Genomic DNA, 23,326 nt, shown 5'->3' on the forward strand with positions numbered 1-23,326 from the left:
GGCAAAATGGGTAGATCATTTTTTCCTAGGATTCTTTTAATAGGATACTAAGAATTTTTTTCCAGTTTGGGGTATCAGTAAAGAACACTGTCTTCTATTTTTTTCCTAAATAAACAAAAGTGGGTGAATTCTCATTTAGATACATTTTATTTTACTTATGTATTTAATTTTCAATATCTGTCCTATATTTGTTTCTGTTTTAAGCTGGCTACAATATATAAATAAAATGTTATCCATCTCACATGATAGTAGTTGATAAAGTTTAGCAAATAAATTCTAACAGTAAAGGAATTGGTACGTATTCTTCAGGTCTTCCTCTGAAAGGCCTTGTTTATATCACACATAAGGCCCCTCCCCTTCCAATTTAAGTTGGACCTTCCCTTATCCTCTAACCCTATTCTAGTGGACTTGTATAGTTTGCAGTGTGTAATTAATATATTGATTTTCATTTATATTGTTGAACATATTTCTACCCCACTAGTGTATAAACTCCACAAAGACCCATGTTTTTTTTATCTCACCCAGTTCCAACCAGAATGCCACATTGTAGTTACTTGATAAATACTAAATAAATTAATGAATAAATGGAGGACTGAATAGTGAAAATAACAGCAATGTTTAGTAACTTTTTCTGTTTTCCCGAGTTAGATTTTTTATAGTCCTCTATGTTTTAGATTCAAACACCTAAAAGGACAGCATAATTTTAGCCAAAAAATTGGAGGTAATGTTACATTCACAACATTATTTGGTATATTCTGCTGTTATTAACAGGGCCTTAAAATAAATGTGAATTATGGATCTCCAATACCTTTTTTAAAAAAAATCCTCACCAGAGGATATATTTATCCATTTTAGTGAGAGAGGAAGGGAGAAAGAGAAATATGGATCAGTTGCCTCTCATAGGCACCCCTACCTGGGATAGGACCCACAACCTAGGCCTGTGCCTTAGCCCAGGATGGAACCTGCAACCTGCAAACTTTCTGTGTATGAGACGACCGTTTCAACCAACTGACCCAGCCAGGAAGGATCTCTAATTTCTCTATTTACACATTTTAGTCTAATGTAATGTTCACACCAAGTGCCAACTGGTACAGTGTAAACTGTGTGACATGATATTTTTTCATCAAACAGCCCAATCTCCTGTATTGATGTATTTATATTAGATATCATTTAACTGTCAGTTACATACACTATGTCATTTTGCTCCAAATTAAGGAGCACGTGTTATAGCAGAGTTCTTAAAAGCTATTGAAATTTTCATCTGTTGCAAAAGCTCTGTAAGAGGTGAAGTGAGAAACAATTGAGGAAGTGAGGGTCTCTGGCAGGTTTGCGTGGAAAGGCGGGGAAAAAGGGCTCCGGTCTGAATGTGCCTCTGCTCTTCTCTGCACTGTACATATTGGGAATTAAAAAATGGACTACAGAGTACAATTTTATATTCTCGTTTTAACAAATGCAAATAGCATGTGACAATTATAGGTGCTCATATTCAAATTTTTAACACGTATGGTAATTATTCAAAGTGATGTCATGGACCTCCTGATCTAGAGATTTTTGTATTAAGGTAGGGATTCAAAGTGCGGACGTGAGTATGTGCATAAGACTTGAGCTTGAAAAAGAAGCGGCCGGTGCACAAATCTCTGCACGTACTATATTGAGGAATGCAAGATCTTCAAGCTAACGTCTGTATCCCTTCACCTGCTTTTCCGTTCTTATTTGACAATACCTAAATCAAAGACACAGTGGTATTTTAAGTGCTGTAAATGGCAGCTCTGGGTGGGGACAGAACCACCACCCCCACTGTGGCACTGTCCGCTGCTGCGCGCCCTGCTCCGGAGGCAGTATTTACGGTATTGAAGGTTGGTGCGCGCGGCGTTGTTTACGGTCTTAGGGGCCGGCTCAGAAGGGGATATACTTGCGATATAGTTGACCCAGGGGCGGTATTTCCAGTAACGTGGATCGGCCAAGGCTTCGGTACTTACGGTAACGGGAGCCGACCTTGGTGGCCGTTTGTACGGTAAAGAGAGCCGCTTGACCAGCCGTATTTACGGTAAGGGGGGCCGGGTTCCTGGCTGCTGGTCGGCGCGGAGGGCTCTCAGCTTTATCAGGTGATCTCCAGCCCTGGCGGCCACCACCTCCTTTGTCCAGAGGAAAATGCACAATGGCCCGCCAAGGCAGTAAGGGGCAGTGGCCCTGGGCCCGCGCCCCCCGCACCCCTGCCCTGGGTCCAGGTGCAGCCTCCTCACGTCCAGCAGCAGAGGGTCCTGCCTGAGCCTGGCGCCAGCTGACCTCGCGGCCTGCCGCGCCCACATGGGTCTGTGCTACAGTCTGAGGCCGCTGCTCTTTGGGGACCCAGAGGACGCCCCTCGTACGACCTCAGAACCGGCCGCGGAAGCGGCCCCGCAGAGCCCAGCCTCAGTCCCCGCGGTCAGGAGAGACGTTGCTCTGACCCCTCTCCCTCCGGGCGCCGGCGGGAGTCCAGCCTGCGCCAGACCCAAAGCCAACCCGAAGAAGGAACGGAGGCGACGCCCGGACCAGCTCAGCGCCGAGGAGCGCGAGGCCGAGCGGGAGGCGAGGAAAGTCAGCAGGAACATCGACCGCATGCTGCGGGAGCAGAAGCGCGACCTACAGCAGACGCACCGGCTCCTGCTCCTGGGTAGGTGCGGTGGGCGCCGGGATCGCTGGGATGCGCGACTTCTGGGCTGGGTCGCGGAGAGCGCCAGCGCCGCTACCCAGGGCTCTGGCAGCATCCACCTCCCAGAGCAGAGGCCCACTGTCATCCCCGCCCAGGGTGGGCGACGGTCGCAGATGCGAAACAGGGTGGTTGGTCAGCCTTAAATCCTGCTCAGAATGATTCTTGCCCTGACAACATTTACTTCTGTGATTTGGCTGAGAATACCCTGTGATTTTGCTCTTTTCTACACCTTGCGATTTGGGGCAGTGGCTCACTTATTACCAATTAATGAGCTTCTCTGGGAATTTTCCCTTCTCGATTGATTTATTTCCACAGTATGTAATCCACAGGGATAGCTAACTCGAGCATCTCGTTTCCTGCAACAGTAGTAGTCATGCTGCACTTGAAGAACACAAATGAAAGATTTATGAACCCTTTTAGCCCGGCCACAAAGCCTTTCTTCCAATCACAGTATAAGAGCAGAGTTGTCGATAGGTGTGGCTTGTTCCCTTTGAAGAAATAACTTCAACAGCTGAAGATCTGGCACTTCTGTCTCATTAAGTACAATTCTGGTGCTCTCAGAATGTTTGCTCCTCCTTCAGGAGCAGAATATGTGGCTGGCCCCCACAGCTATTCTCTGTACTGACTGCATGCAAGAAAGTGGGCACAAATCATCAGCGTTTTAAACTGATAAACTACATGATTTGCTGTAGAGGTTTAGCTGTAGCAAGCATAAACAGCCCTACAAGTTAACAGAAAGAAAAAAATTACATGCTCTCTACTGTAGAATCAAAGAAAACGAAGCATGAATTCTAGGTACCACTTGTTGCCTTTTAAATTTTAAGGCAAAAAAATTTAAAATAAAAAATGTAAGATGGGCGCTTTTGACCCAAATTTTGTTAGATACATACAAGGAAGAATAATTATTCAGGTCTGCCCTCTGCTGTGTATAGGGAAAAAACCTAGTCCATGACTGGAGTAAAATCTCTGCTTATAAATGTATGTGACTTTTATTTAAGATCTAGAAAACAAATCTTAAGTTTGAAACGGCTCCCCCACTGCAAGAATGAAGGATAAAAACAACACAAAACTAGCTGCTGTATTCTGGTAAAATATCTGGATTCTAAGATAAAATAAATTTGGGGGAGAAACAAACAAAAATAAAAAGGCAAGTTGCCTGAAAGAGGGGTAGCAGACCAGGTCAGAAGCAGAGTTCTCATCCACTGTGCTAACTTCTAGAGTATGGCAGAGCAATGTTGTCAGAGGTCTGCATTACGGAGTTATAACCCCGGAATTTCATATCTCATTAAACCACTGTGTGTGTGTGAGGATAAAGTAGATTTTCAGATATCCCTACACATGTATTTTTTCTGAAAAGAAATTAATTAGAAATTATTGCAGCCAAGCACATCAGATTAAAATAACTCAAAAAGGAGAGCATTGTGTTCTCAAGAAATAAGAGAATAAAATAAATAAGGTCTAGAGATGCGGCAATGCAATGTTGTTTTTAGTAATGTGATTATGTAGTCAAGCAGAAAAGGACAGGTGAAGTTGTGTGTGTGTGTGTATACAGAGATATGCACACAAACTCACAAGTCTGTGAAAGATAACTGGGAGATAAGATCTAAAGAATGGATTGGTGATCTCCAAAAAGCTAACTTGTAATACACATTGAAAGATTCTCCTCTTTAAAGACATTTTATAGACTAATGTAGCTGGTATATCACATTGTGTCTGAAAAGGCAGTGAATCAAATGGCTCACACTTTGGGGGGGGTGTGACATCAACAGTAAAACACATAGTGTTATATCAGGTCGATGTTGTTTATTGGCTTTTGTGTATATTTAAATTAAACACAGAAAGGTTCTTAGTTTTGTTAGGATTTAGAATGGATTTAGGCTAAAAATTTCTGAATCGGAAGACTGATTTACAGACTGTTAATATCTTCAAATGCTTGCTTCTGCTGCCATTGTGTTTAACAGCCATTTATCTTGCTATTGACCCCGTTCGCTCACTTACTTATTCTGGCAGTGTGCACTGGGGGACAGAGAACTCATAGGTTCAGGGAGGACAGAGTAGCTTCAGGGCCCTTCCTTACTCCATACCAGTTAGTCTAAGGCTAGATCCATCTTCCAAGACGGTATCTCCTCCAGAAGACCTGCCCAGCATCTTCCAGTAGGAATAAATGTTTACTTCCCTTATGTCCATTTTGAATTCTGTTTACTGTTCTCATATATCACTTTGTTCCACTATGCATGACTTCCTGGGTGCTTTCATGTGCCCTGATTCCTCCATGGGCCCATCCCAATGACCTGAGCTTTGTTTTCTACACAAGACTGAGACCTGTGTACCCCACACAGTGTTAAGAAAACAAGAGGCTGGGAGCCAGTATGGCAGTGAGGGGTTCGTGGCAAGAATAATATGGTCCCATTTTAACTTTTAGATGGAGCATTCTTTCAGGCATTGGGTGCCTGTAGGGTGTCAGGTGGAGATAAGATCAGGTGGAGATAAGATTCCAGTTAGATGGCAGCCAACTCAGGATGGATCATAAAGTCAGAACTAGAGCAGTGTAGTAAGAATGGGGCTGGAATGTTCTTGAAGTGGGCAAACCAATGCATGTGGAAGGTGGACTGTGGGGAGGAATTCTCAGGTAACTGTCACATTCAGAGCATGAATTGTGTATTTGTTGGCTTCAGCTGCCACAACAAGATGTTACAGTCTGAGTGGCTTAAACAGCAGACATTTATTTCTCATAATTTGGAGACTTTAAGACCAAGATAACAGTCTAGTAGGATTGGTTTCCAATGAGGCCTCTCTTCCTGGACAAAACTCAGTCCAAAACTCATATAAGAGACTCTATGCCCTGTGTAAAGGAGACAGTGCATCAAGCTTCACTCCACTGTTGCCTTATGGGAATATAGGCCCAATGTTCCCAGGTCTTCTGAATTTCCAGAATAAGATAGAAATGTCCATTTGCAATTGAAACCTAGTTATTTTTAAGCATTGGCTCAAAATAGTAAATTGTAATTTGTATTATTGATGCAGTCCACAGGCTGCTTCTTATCTCTGATCTATCTTAAGCCACACAGACAGCAGCCCTGGGTCAATGCCAATTAAAAGCACAATTGGCAAGGCTGGGTGTGAGAACAAAATATTTATCTGAACACATAATGCAAGCAAAGCTAATTCACCATTCTTCAAGTGAATTTTCTGTCACTGAGCTCATAATATTGTAGATGACATTGATTTGTTGACTATGATGCAAATTCCTATTCACCACTTTCCAAATGGGGAAAAGTCATCACGTGCCACCTAACTATTCATTTGACATTAATATCCTTTTGCCAAATCATTGTTTAAATTTAAAATGGCCAATTGTGGGTAGAATTTGTGGAAGGTTTTGCTTTACTCAATTATTTCCTGTTGTTTATCTGTGTGTTTCATACTGTACTTCTCTGCCAGGAATACGTTTCAAAAAGGAAGAAATCTATTTAGAACAGTTACTGCCTTTTTATCTATCTATTTATTTGTTTATTTGTGTTTGGCTGTTAGTGTACAGGGTAGGGTGACACAAGGTTTGTAGTTGTTTGTATGGAAAGTAATACAATAGCTAATAAATAATAACACAAGAATAAACTCTGTGTCTTGCATACTCACAACTGTAAACATACTTTTGGTTTACAAAACCTAAGCTCTACCCTATAAAACAGAATGCTGGCCTAATCTTAATTTATGTCTTTAATTTCTCTAAGAGGAAATTCTTGGTGCAGTTGCAAAAACAAAACAAAACAAAACAAAACAAAAAAACCCACAACAACAAAATTCCACTGTGAGGTTTTGAACAATGTTTTGTTTTTCAAATAAATGCCCTTTTTTTCTACCTTAATAGTAATGCAGTCAGTGACCAAGACAGCAGTTTTTGAGGTGTGCGGTAAACTTGGGCTGTGTGGACCTCTGGGACGCATCCTCATCAATGTGCTGCCTTCACTGGGCCACAGCCTGAGGCAGCGCTGTGGCTATTAAAGTCAGTAGAAGACATCAAAAATTACAGCTAAACTATAAACAACCATCACTGAGAACCATCAGAAATCAACTTGAATGGAAGGTTCAACAACTACCGAATTAAAGAATCCACATCCATCCAGACTGGTTGGAGGGGCAGAGACACAGAGACGTGGAATGGGCTGGTTCCACACCCGTATGTGGTAGATAAAAATTGGGGAGGTATACCTTGGGAGCGAGGATTCCCAGCCCCACATCAGGACTGCCAGCCCAGGGTTTCAGTGCTAGAAAAATAAGTCCCCATAACTTCTGGCTACAAAAAGCAGTGGAGATTCAGTCTGTAGAAGAAACTTCTGGAGTCCAAGCAGTTCCTCTTAAGGAAACCGCACACGGACTTACTCAGACTCACTCCCTCTAAACTCCAGCACTAGGATATCAGCTTGAAAGTCACCAGTAGCACATGGTGAGGGAATGAAATGTCTGGCATCAAGGCAAGAGCTGGGGACAGCTTTCTCTCAGACAGGTGAGCAGAAGCCATTGTTCCTTTTCTGAGCCCTCCCCATACAGAGCCAGCAGGCAGGTGCAATATCTGAGACTCATCAGCCAGACTTATACTTTTGCCCTGTCCTAGAGGTCCCTTAAGGTCTGCCCTGCCCAAATTATGGGCCCACCCAAGCTGTTAACAGTGGCTTCTCCGTATAAATGGCTGGTCTTGGCTCATGCTTCTTCACAACTTCTTAAATTCTCTCAAACAAGCAACAGCCAGCCTCAGTGAGCGATCCCCTATCTCCTATACCTCTTGCTAAGTGAACTCAGATCCAGCACTAGCCACAGACAGCCTAGATTCACAGCTTGACTTTGCCTGGCAACTTTTAAGCCCAACACAAGTAGCAGGCATCTGCAGATTACTTTGTAGCTCATGCAGGGTGGCCTTGAGCAGAACACAGTTGGAGGCTGACCTTGGCCTGTACCACCTGAGAAACCACAGAGCCTGCCCACTCAGTGGACAGTACAGACTGTCCATGTTGAAGCACCACCACCCTGCTCCTTCACAGCTAATCCTACATGGAGAGTGGAGGTTGGTGGTCAGTGGTCATAGCCCTTGCAGCCAGCAGGCCTGGGTAAATCCCTCCCATTAACCTGCCAACAGCAATAAAGTCTCAACTATTGGATTGGCCAAAAGCCCATTACTTTCTTTTCTGTACAATTACTCTAGTAGTGCTTAGTTATCTTTAACTTGACTCAAGACAATTTTTTTAGATTGTATTGTGACAGCTGCCATATCAGTATGCCTTTTTAAAAACATATAAAATTTAGTGAATTTGTGTGCAGCCATTTTAATATGGAAGATAGAAGAAAACATGCAACATTTTCAGCATATTATGCTTTATTATTTTAAGAGAGGAAAAAACACACTTGAAATACAACAAAAAGATTTGTGCAGTATATAGAAAAGGCTCTGTGATTGATCAAATGTGTCAAAAGTGGCTTGTGAAGTTTCTTGGTACTATTGATATTTTGGCCAAATAATTCTTTGCTATGAGGCTATCTTACGCATTGGAAAATGTTTAGCAGCACCCCTGGCCTCTACCCACTAGAATCCAATATAGGGAGATAGCCAACACACTCAAGATATCCAAATCAATGAAGTTATCAGTGGAAATGTAAAATGTCTTTTATTTTACAGTAAAAACATAATGGGCTTTTTAGCCAACCCAATACAAGAGGAGGGTATACTTAGACCACATGGAGAGCACACCTCAAGTACCCAGCTTGGGTGATAGGGGAGATCGTGACTCTGGACCCTACAGGACAACTGTTCCGCGAGGCCATGCTACCAAGACCAATCTATCAAATGCAGAGTTCAAAACACTGGTTTATAAGGATGCTCTAGGAACTTAGTAAGGACTCAAAAGCATTAAAAAGAGACAGATATAAATGAGGGAGACACTAATTAAAATAAGGAACAATTTACAGGGAAACAACAGAAGAGTAGATGAGCTGAGAATCAAATCAATGATTTGAAACATAACGAAGCAAAAAACAACCAATCAGAACAACAAGAAAAAAATTCAAAAATACAAGCATAGTGTAAACAGCCTCTGGGACAACTTCAAGCAATCCAGCATTCAAGGGGTGCCAGAAGGAGAAGAGAAAGAGCAAGAAATTGGAAATATATTTGAGAACAAATAATGAAAGAAAACTTCCCTAATTTGATGAAGAAAATAGACATGCAAATCCAGGAAGCACAGAGAGTCCCAAACAAGATGGATACAAAAAGGCCCTCTCCAAAACACATCATAATTAAATGACCAAAGTTAAATTTAAAGAGAGAATCTTAAAAGCAGCAAGAGAAAAGCAGTTAGTTACCTACAGGGGAGTTTCCCTAAGAGAGTCCACTGATTTCTCAAAGGAAACTCAGTTTAAAAGGGACTGGCAAGAAATATTCAAAGTCATAAAAAGCAGAGACCTATAGCCAAGGAATCATTTAGAATTGAAGGGCAGATAAAGAGCTTCTCAGGCCAGAAAAAAACTAGAGGAGTTCATCATCATCAAACAATGATTATATGAAATGTTAAAGGGACCTATTTAAGAAAAAGATCAAAACAATGAACAATAAAATGGCAATAAATACGTATATATCAACAACTGAATCCAAAAACAAACTAAGCAAACAGGAAGATCAGAGACAGAATCATGAATATGGAGAACATTTTGATGGTTGCCAGATGGGAGGGTGGTATGGGGGGATGGGTGAAGAGGTGAGGGGATTAAGAAGTATAAGTTGGTAATTACAGAATAGCCACAGGAATGTAAAGTGCAGCATAGGAAATGGAGAAGCCAAAGAACTGAATAGGCATGACCAATGGACATGAACAAAGGTGTGGAGACTGCCTGAGGGAGTGAGGGGTGCTGGGTGAGGGATGTAAAGGGGGAAAATTCAGATAACCGTAATAGCATCATCAATAAAATATTAATTAATAATCAAAAGTCAGGAGGAGAAGTCCCAGATACTCTGGCTGTGCCTTTCTAAAGTCACAGAAACGTAACACTTTCAGCCTTGGAAAAGGTGCAATGTAGTTGTTGCCATTTAGTGAAAACTTCTATATCACTCTATTACATATACTATTACTACAATTTTATAGATTTGAAGTTGCCATTGTTTACATTAACCAAATTTTATCACAGAAATTCAGGTTGTTCTTTGATCTGTCAAAACATCAAAAATTCAGAGCCCTCTTCAAAAGCTATTCTCTCTGACTCAGTCAGCTTGGGCTATAATAACAAAGCACCATGGACTACATGGCTTAAACAACAGGCATTTATTTTCTCACAGTTCCAGAGACTGGAAAGTCTAAGATCAAAGTCCAGCACAGTTTTGTGTCATTTGGAGGGCTTTCTCCCTGGCCTATAGAAGGCCGCCTTCTTGTATGTTCTCTCATATCAGAAAGAGAGAGCTCTCCTCTCTAGAGCTGGTCAGGCCAATCATAACGTGAGGGCCTACCATAGTGAGGCTCCACCAAATGCAAGTTTAGAAACTGAAATGGTGGTTACCTCCTACGGGTGAAGAGAAAGAGGTGGGAGAGGAATGATAAGGTCTTTGTACTCACATGGTTCCTGATAAAGCACCAGCTCATTTGGCACTGGTCATTATGGCCTCATTTAATTTTATTTACCTCCTAAAGACCCTATCTCCAAGTACATTGGAATTGGGGCTTCAACATGAATTTTCAGGGGACACGATTCAGTTCATAGCACTTGCAAACCCATTTATGTTTATGCAGATGATTAGTACTGGCCCTGAAAATGGTCTCGAGCTGGATGTCAGCTATGGGTGGTTATGTGTGTCACCAGACTATATGACTATTTTATAAATAGCTCTCAAAATTTGGAGATATATTTATGGCCCAGTAAAAGATGCAAAAGAACATGGGAGTTCAGAACATGGATGGCACTGGAGTCAGACTTTGTTTGAAATCCCAGCATCCCCATTTATCAGCTATCTGAATGCAGGTAGCCTTCCTGAGCTTCAGTTTCCACATCAATAATAATCCCAAAGTCACATGCTTACTGAGAGAAGTGAAATTAATTAAAATAATGTGTATGAATTTGCTTAACATAGAGATTAGCACTCAATAAATTGGTATGATCCCAGAATCCTGTATTAGCTAAACCAGTTCTCTCTGTGATACCTATACTCTGAATTGTAATCTAAATGGTAACATGAGGTTACACAATTCAAAAAAGCTAATCCTGTTCCAAATTGACACAACCACTCTAAATGGAACCAGGATTTAAATTCGGTCTGGCTTCACTGCACAAAATTGGCAAATGGATGAGTGGCCTACTATAGACAGTTGCAATGGTCCAGTCAAGATGCATGAAGATGTGGACACAGGCAGATGTAGTAATGACAGGGAGGAAGGAAGAAACAGATACGGTTGTGGATATAGGCAAAATGGAATCTAGAGAACCTGTTGACTGAAGAGGTGAAGGAAAAGAAAAATGTCAGGGGAGCACTGGCAAGGTAGCTCAGGTGGTTAGAGCTTCATCCCAATACACCAAGGCTGCAGGTTCAGTTGCCCACCAGGGCACATACAAGAAGCAACCAATGAATGCCTTAAATAAGTGGAACAACAAATTCATGTTTCTCTCTCTCCCTTCTTTTCTCTCTCTAAAATCAGGTTTTTTAATTGTTTTTAAATGTCAGGGGAGAGGGTGTGTCAGTGAATATTCTCCATTGTGAGGGAAGATAGGGATGATATTTCCCATAACAAGGAATTTAAAAGGAAGAGGCAGGTGAACTGACATGAATTCTCTCTGGATGAGTTGAAGGTGAGACATCCATGAGAATCCAGTGGTATTTCTGGGGAGCAATTGGGTGTCTGCTGTGGGGATGGAGCTCAGGGAGTTTACTGAGCTGGAGATGGACAGAAAGAAATAATAAACTGGTACCAGATCCTAAGGGAGTGGGCAGCCACCCCAGGGAGAATGTGCAGAGAGAGAAGAGAAGAGGACCTAAGGCAGAAAAACAAAAAACCTCAGCCTTTCAGAAGAATGTCGCGAGAAGAGAAGTATGAAGAATAACAAAGATAGCTGGGGAAAGCTCAGAAGGGAAAGAGTTTGGGGAATACGGGCATAACCAGCAGTTTCAGGAGGGAGTTCAAAGATAATGAGGACTGAAAATAAATTCATTGGGTTTGCCATTTCATGAAACAGCAGGTGCAGAAGGCTAAAGATTGTAAAGATGAAAATAGTCAAGCAGTCATGGTAACTGCTCTTGGGAGGACTTTGGCTGTAAGAGGATAAAACTGCTGTGATCATACCTTTTAAACTGCCTAGTGGAAAGTTTGAAAGGACACAAATGCAATTTTAGAACCTGAAATGGTGGTTACCTCCGGTGAGTGGAGAGAAAAAGAGATGGGAGAGGAATGGCAAGGTCTTTGTACTCACATGGTTCCCGATAAAGCACCAGCTCATTTGGCACTGGTCACATGTCTGCGCTCTGAGCGTTCAAGTGCGTAGACACAGCCTCAGTGCCCCTGCCACGAGCAACTTTCCTGTTAACAATGTCACACGAATTCGTAATGCCCAGAGAAACTCTTTGTTGACAAGCAGGTATTTCAGTTAGGACTAAGAGATCTAGCAAATTCTTTAGTTAATTCAGTTAGTCTATGGAAAGTTTCCACACACGAGATTTTACAAAGATAAGGCCTAACTACTAGGGCCTAAATCTAATAATCAAGAGATTACATAAATGAATAAATAGTCATAAACAAAAAACCCTAAATGACTGTTCTTTTCCCCATAGCAGCCAGAATAATTTACTTCACGTCTAAATTTATTAATAGTTGTTATTTTTTAGTTGGTTTCAAACTGAAACAAACTCTTTAACTGAAAAAGAGAGAATTAGACCCTGTCAGCTGAAGTAGTCACTCTAAATATGTTTAGCAACCATGTGGAAACTGTGCCCTATTGTTTTAAAGTTCCCTTACTAGGAATGAACAGGCAAAGCACAGGGAATTCGGGGACAGTGAAACTACTCTGAGTGATACTATAATGGTGGATACATTATTCAGTTATCCAAATCCATAGAATGTACAACACTGAGAGTGAACCACACTGTGAACTGTGAACTCTGGGTGACACATGTACCACTCTGGGGGAAGTTGATAATAGGGGAGGCAGTGCATGGGGGGTAGGGGCGTGGAACAAATGGGAAATCTCTGTTCCTTCTGATCATTTTTGCTGCAACACTAAAAATGCTAAAAAAAAGTTTATTTTTTTAAATCCCTTACTAGAAAAAGAGAAAGAATTTTTCCCCTGAATCCAGCTGTGCAAGGAGGAGCTGGTGTTGGCTTCCTTAATGAGCAGATCTCAGGCACGAGATCAGGCCCCCCTTTTAAAATGCCCAGAAAATTGGCCAAATTAGGAAAGACAGTGTCCCATTATTGAAAGCTGTAGTTTATGTATAATAAAGCATCACTTAAAAACATTTTTAACTGCAGCTCTAGGGGGTACATTATTCCCAACCAGGGAGGCTGCCACTGCAGGTCTAGCACCTCCCTGGTGCTGGTGAGCCTCGCCCTCTCCTGTGCCTCCAGGCTGCCCCACATCTGTTCTGTAGGGCCATCCCCTTGTCCCCCTGCCACCTACAGGAGGAATCACTGCATCATCATGCTGCTATAAGGAGTCACACTAATGCCACTGAAGACACACAGGACATTGAGGGGCCCACCATCAAGTCTCCTGCTACTCTCATTTTACTTGCCCTCTAGAGGGATCCTCTATGAGGATGCAGACTGTCAGAAAGCAAGCAGGAGTTGGGCAATGGTACATCTGCTGACCGGGAGAGGAGGATGCAAAGTAAAACTGGCTCAGCTTTGCTTTAAGCCAACAGAGGAGACATAGGGAAGGCCTGCATCTCCACGCCTTGGATTAGCATCCACTTTATGTGTTTTTCTGTAGTTGAGTGAGTTTTCACTCCAGGGAAGTGAAATATGACCTAAAAGTTTCCCAGGAAAAGCTCAGGAATAGGATATTTGGCATAACAGGAGAGAACAAAGAGCAAGTATGTCCATATTCTGAGCTACATAATTGATACAAGGGAAAAGTCTGCTTTATTCATGGAATCACTTCTACTCACAAACCACAAACATTTTTTTGAGAACCGATTAGGTGGCGGTTGCTTCTCTGGATAATACAGAGATTCCAAGAGGTAGAGGACAGAGTCTCACCCCAGGTGAAATTCACAGTGTAGTCCAAGAGAAATGACACAGTCCTAAAAAAGAAATAGCAATGTGAGTGTGGGAGTGCTCTGTGACGAATGGCCGCAGTACAGGTCAGTATTGTTATCACAAGAGTCCACGTACAAATCTCTTTAATCATGACAGATAATGCTGTCCTGTAGGAGGTGTTATTAGTAGGGAGCACAGGGAACAAAGGAACTTAATTGCTCAGAGGAATTTTGATGTTTGCATATAAATGCCTAATGTTATCATCGATCCTGGTGGCAAACATCAACAGAAGCATTGGGATACCTGCTGGGAGTTCACACCTGGCAGCCTTGTTTCTCTATTTATCAAGGAGCCCTGAAAGGGCCCAGAAGTACCCACAGCCCCCAGGATGTGGCAGAAACCTGGGGTGCTTACCAAATAGGATTAATGGTTCTAGAAGATGGAGAAAGTTTGAGTGACTGTATATAGTGGTTTCAACTGAGGAGATTGCTTCTTTTATATTCAACCATCAAAATGCTCCATAAATCAATATTAGGAAATATACTTTATAAATTATGGGATGGTGACTATATATTAGCATAAAGGAAAGACACTACGTTTTTTTAAAAGAAATATGTTTATTGTGAAATTCAGGAGCTACTAACTTGGTCCCCCAAAACTATCTTCAAAAGCAATGAACATTCTGCATATCTACTACTGTTGTAAGAACACCATGAGATTTTTTCTAAGTTCTGATTAAAATGGTTTTAAAACATTTAGGAGACAGGAGGAATAGCTACTCCAGAGTCCAAGCATCAGCCACACTAGTACAGTGGTGTGTAAGGAATTTTTTAAATCCTCACTCAAAGATATGTTTATTGATTTTAGAGAGAGAGAGAGAGAAACATTGATTTGAGAGAGAAACATCAATCAGTTGCCTCCCCTACGTGCCTCAACTGGGCTCAAACCCGCAACCTTTTGGTGCAGAGGATGACATTCCAACTAAGATACCTGACCAGTGGGTAAGGAATTTTTGACAGTAGAGTTCTAAGTTAGCTCTTTTTTGATTATGGAAACAACTATAAGAATAAATGTCGAGCCACGACGTGGAACCTTTAACTTGACTACAGAGAAGCGACTGTGTCCAGGGAGGATCTGAGAGTGTGATTTTACATCTCCCATCTGGGAGGCCGAGTCGGCCTTTCTACACAAGTGGCTTCTCCATAAGAGGTGGTAGGTCGCAATCACAAGGCACACATGTACCTAGACCCTGCTGAAGGGAGGCCAGCTACCGAAATCTATAGACACAAAACTCATCACTTTACAGCAGCAGATCAAGATTCAGAAAGCAAAAATGACTAAAGGGAGAGAGCAGGATGGAAAGTGATCCAGGACAACTTGGGCCTCATGTTCCCTGAGACCCCAAGGGCCGGTCAGCCTCAGAGGCCAGTATAGGAAAAGCCCACAGCCACCCTGAGAAGGAAGCCTAGTAAAGACCGAAGCCAGCATACCCCAGAACAGCATAAGTTACAAATCAATCAACTGTGTGATTTGGGGAGCAACTTCTGTGTTCTGAAGAATTAATGCTGTGTCGTGGGCTGTATGGTTGTTAATTCAGACTCTACCCAGGATGTCTGTATGTGAGGCCATCCTCAGGAACTCGTAGCCCTGTGGGAAGACAAGGGCATAAAGCAGCCATCACAACACAGCAGGAACTAGCACCCACCCTGTACAGGAAGAAGAAGGGAAGGAAGGTCAGAGGATGGGATAGGGGAGGCAGGAGGGAGGGGTGGCCTGTCTTCCAGACAGCTTTCTCACTGAAAAATTCAAATATACTTAGATAATACATTTCTGTTTTTAAAGTTAACAACTTTTTTTCTCATTTTGAAGAGTTTATTGGAAAATGGCATATTGAGGTTCCAGTTAGAGCAGACAAAAGGAGGGACAATTGGCACTTTTTCCATAGTTGCATCAAGATTCTGCATCTGGAGAAACCACATTTGTTCAAAGTCCAGGTCAGAAGTGCCCTAACTGACTTGCATGACCTTCCTGTGAAATATGAGAGTGTCCCTCTTTGTGTGTACGTGTTACTATTGGTTTTCACTGTACAAGCAAATTCATTATGCTGGAGAGAACTAGAAAAATGCCATGGAGTAAAACAGCTTTTTAATGTCTTTCTCCCCTTCCTGTACCAATAAGGGACAGTTCCATAGTTCTTTATCTCTGACATTATTTTGAATTAATACTTTATTTTAGAATTACTTTTTAATGTAACAACCTACTGAGCGTTCATGGTGATAAGTACTTCATACAACTAAAAAGCATACAGAGCTACAGCTGGTGAACTTGGCTGGGTCGAATGAAGAAGGTTTATTGAATACTCAGCTCCACTTCCCTCTTTTGATCTAATGGTATTTTCTCAAAAGCAGCTGTTCCTATTTAGGCTTGGATGCAGTAATGATTCCGGAATGGGGCGAGGAGAGCCAGTGTAGATGGTCTTACACAGGTGCGGAGCACTCTGGTGTTCCCAGCCTGTGGGCACTGTGGAACTCCACATGGAACACGGTGCATCCTGCAAAAAAAAATGGGAAACACTGATGTATTTAATTCTTTATGCTGACCAAGAGCAAGCTCATCAACCAAAAGCATCCACAAGCCATACGTACACAATGTATAGTTAATTCTGTGAGCACAGTGTGAAAAGACATGAAGACCACCCAAATGAGAACAAGCAAAGGCCGTTTAGTCAGAGTGAGAGAGTCAGCCACCAATGCTTGGTCAGGCGGACTCAAAGGAAGGCAGAGGGATGGGAAAGCTTTTTAGTGGAAAAAAAAGGGAAAGGCTGTTGGTGTAGGGAAACTGTAGATGGGTTAAATAGAAGTAGACACCCTATCTAATTGGTTAGGAGTGCACAATTTGGTTCTCTGGCTGGTCTCAAGTTGGAGCTGGGGGCAAAAATCAGGGAAGCAGTCAGTTATTACTCAAGTCGTGGCTGTTTTGGGCCATTACATGGGTTACTGTTTGGCTTCCTGGACATTTGCTAGGGATAGAGATCTCACTTCCTGGGCTGGTTACTGCAGATGGTAGGTTGGCCTCCCCGCTGGTGACTGCAGGTCATGGGTCAGAGTTCCATTTTTATATATGGTAGATGCATTGTTTGTTTACATATTCAGTGTCTCTACACATACCCTTAGAGAACATAGTCATCTGAACTAGCAGAGAACCCCAGCTGTGCAGGGTCTGGAACAGGCTCTGGGGCCAAGACCTGTTTGGAATTCTGGCTCTTCGTTCTCTGGAAGGTTATTCACCACCTCTGAGCTCCCTCTCCTTGGTTATAACACGAATGTGAGAGCACTTTCCAGAAGGACCATTATGAAAATTGAGTGAGGTGAAGACCGTGACACACAGCAGGGTCTGGTGATTTCATTTTCCTGCTTCCCTGTTCCTGATGCCCCCAGTTCGCACTGCGGTGTAAGGTCTGGCACGCTGTCCTTCCCAGAAACACTGGCACTTTAACAAGGGACAAAACCTGGGCTTGATCTCAAGGCTCATCCTACAGTTGTGCCTCCAGTGCCAGCAACTAAATGAATCACAAAATAAGTGAAGATAGAGTATTTGTTTCTCCCGCCCTTTCCATAAATAAATGCTCCTCTTCCCAGGGCCTCACCCGTAAGTTACCTCTACCATATTCCATCATTGCTATCAGCTGAAGGGTAACTAATGAGCACTGGGATTGCTGAGAAGGTTGCAATTTTAAATAGCCAGGAAGATTTTGTCACGGAGGTAGAGATTTGCTCCCGGGCCTGATGGAGATAAAAGTAGCAGGTAGACATCTGGAGAAGAGTAACCCATGTTACAGAGAGGCAAGTGAAAATGCCCTGAGGTTTTCATGAGCCAGGTGTGTTGTGGCCAACCACATATGTGTTGCAGCCCTTCAAGGCCAGGGAGGTCCATGGTATTCATGCTAATGGGAAAATATTCATGGAGCCGTTGGGATGTCTGGCACACCTTTTTATTCATGGGTGCTGCAAGCTGTGTATCTATCTGCATGTCTCATGTCATGGCCCTGGCTCCCCAGCATGACACCCATTATGGCACCTGTCCCCTGCGTGTATCTCATCATCATTGCCCCCAAGAGGGAGTCCTTACCCATTTCAGTAGTAAAGGGGAACAAAGATGGAAAACTGCCAGAACACTACATAACATAACATAACATATCATATTTCTGCACATGTGAGCCCACTTCATGTTATGGGAACATTTAATCGGACCCAGTCTCAAGGCCATAACACTGGTTATCAGGCCCCTCTAAGGCTATGGGACCACTGGTCCCCTTAGATACCCAGTCACCTGGGTGAGGAAGCCAGACTGCCTCCTCTTACCTTACAACATAATAACCTATAAGGCACTAAAGGGACCTTGGGCTTTATTCTGGCTATTTGTGATAATCCAAATAGTCATGGAGGCTTGGGATGGGGCAGCAGCATTGGAGTTGTGAGAAGCAGTCAGATTTTAGCTAGAGATTTTGAAGGCAAATTAAAAAATTACTGATGAATTAAATGTGGGTAGGAGAAAAGATGGATCAAGGGTTATTGTTATTGCCGGGGTGGGGTAGAACTAAAATGTATTCAGCCCCTCTGGTATACGGAACACTACAACTAAATATGTGAGGCTCGTGTATCTGAATTATATGATTACTGGAAAAAAGTATCCTCCCAATTTAAATTGAAAGTGTTTGATTTGCATTTCTTGAAACTGATCTTCTTTACAGTCCTCAGAGAAGACTGTGCTGCAGAACACGGGAGTTGTAGAGTCGTGTCCACTGTCTGTATGTCCTACACTTTGTTTATTCATTCACCTATTGAGGACTATGAAAGAAGTATAACAACAGCCAGGGCTAAGACAGAACATTCCATTTCAGCCAGGAAACTCTTCTTCTGCCCCTTAAAAAAAAACTGGTTACTTTCCCTACTTGTAAAAATGGGATAATAATCTACCTCATGGGATTTCTTCACCCCTGTGCAGGGAAGGAGGAGCATAGCAGTATAGGAGCAGAGGAAGCCTAGGGGAGTTTGGAGTTGCGGTGATGGGGAGTTGGTAGAACAGGCTGTGAGCTGGGAGTGACTTGGGCTGGCTAAACATGAGCATGGCCTCACAGAGACTCCCGACTCCCGTGCAGGGCTAAGGCTGCACCTCTGTGCTGGGAGGAAACGTCCTCAGAGTACCCATCTGCAAAGCACTTGTTTCCAGAACTTAAGAACGAATCTACAGACTGAGGGCAAAAGATTTAAGACAGACATTTCACAAAAGAAGATACAGGAAGAGCCCATAAGCTACCAACAACATTTGTCATCAATAAAATATAAACTAAAATCATAAATAGCAATTCACAGTCCTACAAATGGCTTGAGAGCCAACAATACCAACTGTTGGCAAAGATGTTCAGCAAACGTCCTCTCTAAGGGGAAGTGGGGAAGCAGGTCAAGTCGGCAGGTCAAGTTGGCAGGCCGGCGCTGTGGTGGAAGCCCTGCCACTGTGCCCTGGACCAGGAGAGCAGACCCAGACCGTCCGTTTGTGTTTCACTACAACCACTTACATGCACTTAAATTTGAATTTCATAGAATTTTTTTAAGTGTCATGAAATATCCTTCTTTTGATTTCTTCCCCCAACCACTTAAACTATTCTTAGCTGTTTAAGCAAAAAACGAGTGGCAAATTCAAGTTTGCTGAACCCCAATCTAGAAGCTAAATTCACTCTTTATTGGTGGTATGAATAAAATTATACAGTTCATTCATGGAAACACTTAGTATTTTTTGTGTGAAGTTGAACAGATATCCTATGACCCAGCAATGCCACTCCTATGATTTACCCAAGAAAAATGAAAATGTGTTTATATAAATACTTGTATGAATGTTTATAGCAGCCTCATTCAAGATAGCCAAAATCTGGAAGCAAGCCAAATTTTCATTAACAGGAGAATGAATAAACAAGTTATATATGTACACACATACACACACATTCATTTAGTGAAATACTCAACAATAGAAAACTACTGACTGGTAACATAACATGGATACATTTTTAAAATATTACATACATACACAAAAGAGTATACTGGAATATACACAAGATCTGCTTTCAATTGTGTTTATATTGAGTTCAAGAACAGGTAAAAGCAAGCTATTATTCCAGAAGTCAGAGCAGTGGTTTCAAGGGCACATTCCTGGAAAAGGTCATAAGGCACCTTTCTGAGGTCATGGAAATGTGCTGTATCTTCATTGGGGCTATGTAAACATGTCAGAACTTAAAAAACAGTGCACTTAAGAACTATGCATTTTAATGTGTGTAACTTTTACTTATTTTTAGAACAATGAATCCCCCCCTTAAAAGTAGTGCTTGACATGTAGTAAGGGCTTAATAAATATTTACTATTTTAAAAAGGATTTTTTTAGGGATAGGTATGGTAAAACTCAAGAGAGAGACAACTTCTAGTGTCCCCTCATGAAATAGTGAATTAAGGCTTGCTGCACCAAACCTAAACCAATATGCTCAGCACAGAAGATCCTTACCATTTGTTGAATATGCATTCTAATGATCCAAAAGGTTAAACACCAAACTCTGAAGTGGGGCGAGAGTGGTGCAGCCGATCTCTATGTCACATGGTCAGGATTGAGCTGTGACAGATGAGCTGCCTATTTCTGTGTTTATTGAGGTCCTAGATGATGCCAGTCATCATGGGAATATCCACATCTGCAAATTATAAAACTGTACTGCTTTATTGTTGGGTCTCCTACTAATATAAAGCCATTCGTTGGGCAAACTGTGTAGGGAAATTGTGCATTGATTGTTTTAATCCAGACACTTTCCATTGTAAGAAGTAGAATTCCAGCGGAAACCAGCATAAGTTAGAAGTGGGAGCAGCCCATGCAGCCAGGAAGTGCACCTGCACCGACAGCCAGTGTCACCCAAGCCCTGTCTCTCCATGCCTCACTTCTGCCATGTTCTGGCCACTTTTTCAGATGGGGCGCCAGCGACTCCAGCTTCATGAAGTGTCAGGAGCCCAATGGAAAGGGCTTTGGAGTCTGTAACAATTCCAAGCTGGGTAACACAAGTGGGAGCTTAAAATTGTTTCTAACTGGCATCTGTCCTGTCCCCATACCTTAGAGTTGGTGTTTTAGACACATTTATTTAATATATTCTAAATTTATTTCTGAACTTAATTTCAACATTAATCTCTATTGTTTTTTCATGTTTTTATTGTATTTCCTTACAATGATGAAACAGACAGAAGCATAAATATTTGCTCCTTAACGATGTGAGAAAATCAAAATATTCCTGGATTCTTGTCTTAAACAGCAATTTCATAATGTATAATACCAATCAATATTGCAAGCTAAAGTCACTTGTGCATTAGAAGGCAGATTATTTCCTTCGGAGTCCATGGATGAAGGACAGATTCCTCTCTCAGGAGAAATCATAGGTATCACTTTCATGGAACACATTAGTATGGGTGGACCACTTAGTAGATAAAGTCTCATCAAGAAATGTCAGAACCATTGAGAGAGAATACCTCTGGCATCATACATATTTTAAAGATTTTACTTATTTATTTTTTAGAAAAAGAGGAAGGGAGGGAGAAAGAAAGGGAGAGAAACACGTGGATGCGTAAGAGAGACATTCATTGATCGGTTGCCTCTGGTATGTGCCCCAACCAGGGACCCAGCCCACAACCCAGGCATGTGCCCTGACCAGGAATCAAAGCAGCAACCTTTCACTTTGCAAGACGATGCCCAACCCACTGAGCCACACCAGTCAGCACAGGCAGCATACTTTTGATTTGCCATTTGGTCTTTGTGGTCGTATTTGGTGTTTAGCAGTAAGTAAGATATTTAGGCCATATTTCTAAAATCCTAGAAATGACATTTTTGTGTGTGGGACTGTGGTTCTGAGTCCTCTTGAATATCACATCATCTAACATAGAGAAATGAAGCATCTTTTCCCCTGAGAGATTAGAAAGAAAACAAGCCTCTGCCCAAAGCTGAGTTGTTTTGAGGCCCTCCTTGACCCAGCTGATTGTTTGCCACTCCCCACCCATTTTTTTTTGGTGAAATACCACCAATAACTACCATTCTGGGAGCACTGTGTGTCTGTCTCTCTCCATGGCCCTCTCCTTTTCTACTTCCCCCCACAGGGAATTCCCTCTGCCTGGCAAACTTGTCCTCTTTCAGTTTCCCTGCATGAAGTCCCTCGTTCTTCACAGCTCAGCTCATTTGTCACTTTCGTTTCATAGAGACCTTACTCAATGACCATTTTCTTTCCCTGAGTAAGAGCCTCTTTTCTCATAGAACTTAACACATTTTGCAATTATATCTTCTTTTGTGTGTTTGCTTAGTGTCTGAATTCAGTAAACTCCTGCATCCGAGGACCTCATCCTGCATGTTTTCTACTCTGTTTCCAGTCACCTGAATGGTTCCTGAAGGAAAGTTTTTTGATAAACAAATGAATGTCAGTATAAAATCAGAATCTTAGTAAGCAAGAAGGGTCCTCAGCACCAAGTGTGAATGCCAGTGGGTGTCCACCATCCCCCTTTGTGTCCCAGCAGGTGGATGCTCTAGATCCAGAGTGCAGGATTAAGATGGCAAACTTTTCTTTTGGGGATGTTACTTTGTTTTATTTTTTTAGTGAGGTATAATTGACCTGTAACTTTGTATTAGTTTCAGATGTTCAACATAAGGCTCAGTGGATTGATTGTCAGCCTGTGAACTGAAGGGTCACTGGGTGGATTCCCAGTCAGGGCACGTGCCTGGGTTGCGGGCCAGGTCCTCAGTGGGGAACATGTGAAAGGCAACCACATATTGATGTTTCTCTCCCTCCCTACCCCTCTCTCTAAAAATAAATAAATAAAATCTAGAAAAAGATTCGATATTTGCACATACTTCAAAATGATCACCATATTAGTTTAGTTGACATTTGTCTCCACACAGTTACAAAATTTTATTTCTTGTGATAAGGACTTTTAAATTTACTCTCTTAGCAACTTTGACTCATACAAAGTCTGTCCAGAAAATGTCCAGCCATTGGTAATATAAAGAGAACAGTTTGCACAACCTCAATGTAACCTGGCAGCCAAGGAGAGTGGACTGGATGTGCATGCATGAATAATGACAACTTCACTGTACTAGTCAGTGGGGGTAATATATGCCTTTAAGGGAGCCTGTGTACTATGTGGCTGTCACATTCAAAATGACTGAGCAAGTAGAGCAACAAATCTGCAGCAAATTTTATATTAAGCTTGAACATTCCTCTGCAGAAACTATTTGGATGAGTCAGAAGGCCACAGCTATGGGCAACTGGTGATTAGCAGCTTCATCACAACAATGTGCCCACTTATTATTCATCATGTCTCGTGCAGAGTTTTTTGGTGCAACATCAAAT

The 23,326-nt window shown here is 42.1% G+C and overlaps 1 protein-coding gene across 2 annotated transcripts in view; it reads left to right on the top strand.

Annotated features, from left to right (window-relative positions):
• Window positions 1-1,945: 1,945 nt before the first annotated feature.
• GNAL (G protein subunit alpha L) overlaps window positions 1,946-23,326 on the top strand; it is a 174,250-nt gene continuing 152,869 nt past the window's right edge. The window contains exon 1 of one of the 2 annotated variants that reach the window (XM_037067626.1): window positions 1,946-2,653. In XM_037067626.1, coding sequence (XP_036923521.1) covers window positions 2,308-2,653 — 346 coding nt within the window. In that variant the 5' untranslated portion in view covers window positions 1,946-2,307. The remainder of the gene's footprint in view (window positions 2,654-23,326) is intronic. The other variant, XM_037067627.1, reaches the window with a different exon arrangement.

This window comes from Sturnira hondurensis, unplaced genomic scaffold, assembly GCF_014824575.4.
Source record: "Sturnira hondurensis isolate 20B ecotype Veracruz unplaced genomic scaffold, ASM1482457v3 Scaffold0017338, whole genome shotgun sequence".
NCBI classification, from domain to species: domain Eukaryota; kingdom Metazoa; phylum Chordata; class Mammalia; order Chiroptera; family Phyllostomidae; genus Sturnira; species Sturnira hondurensis.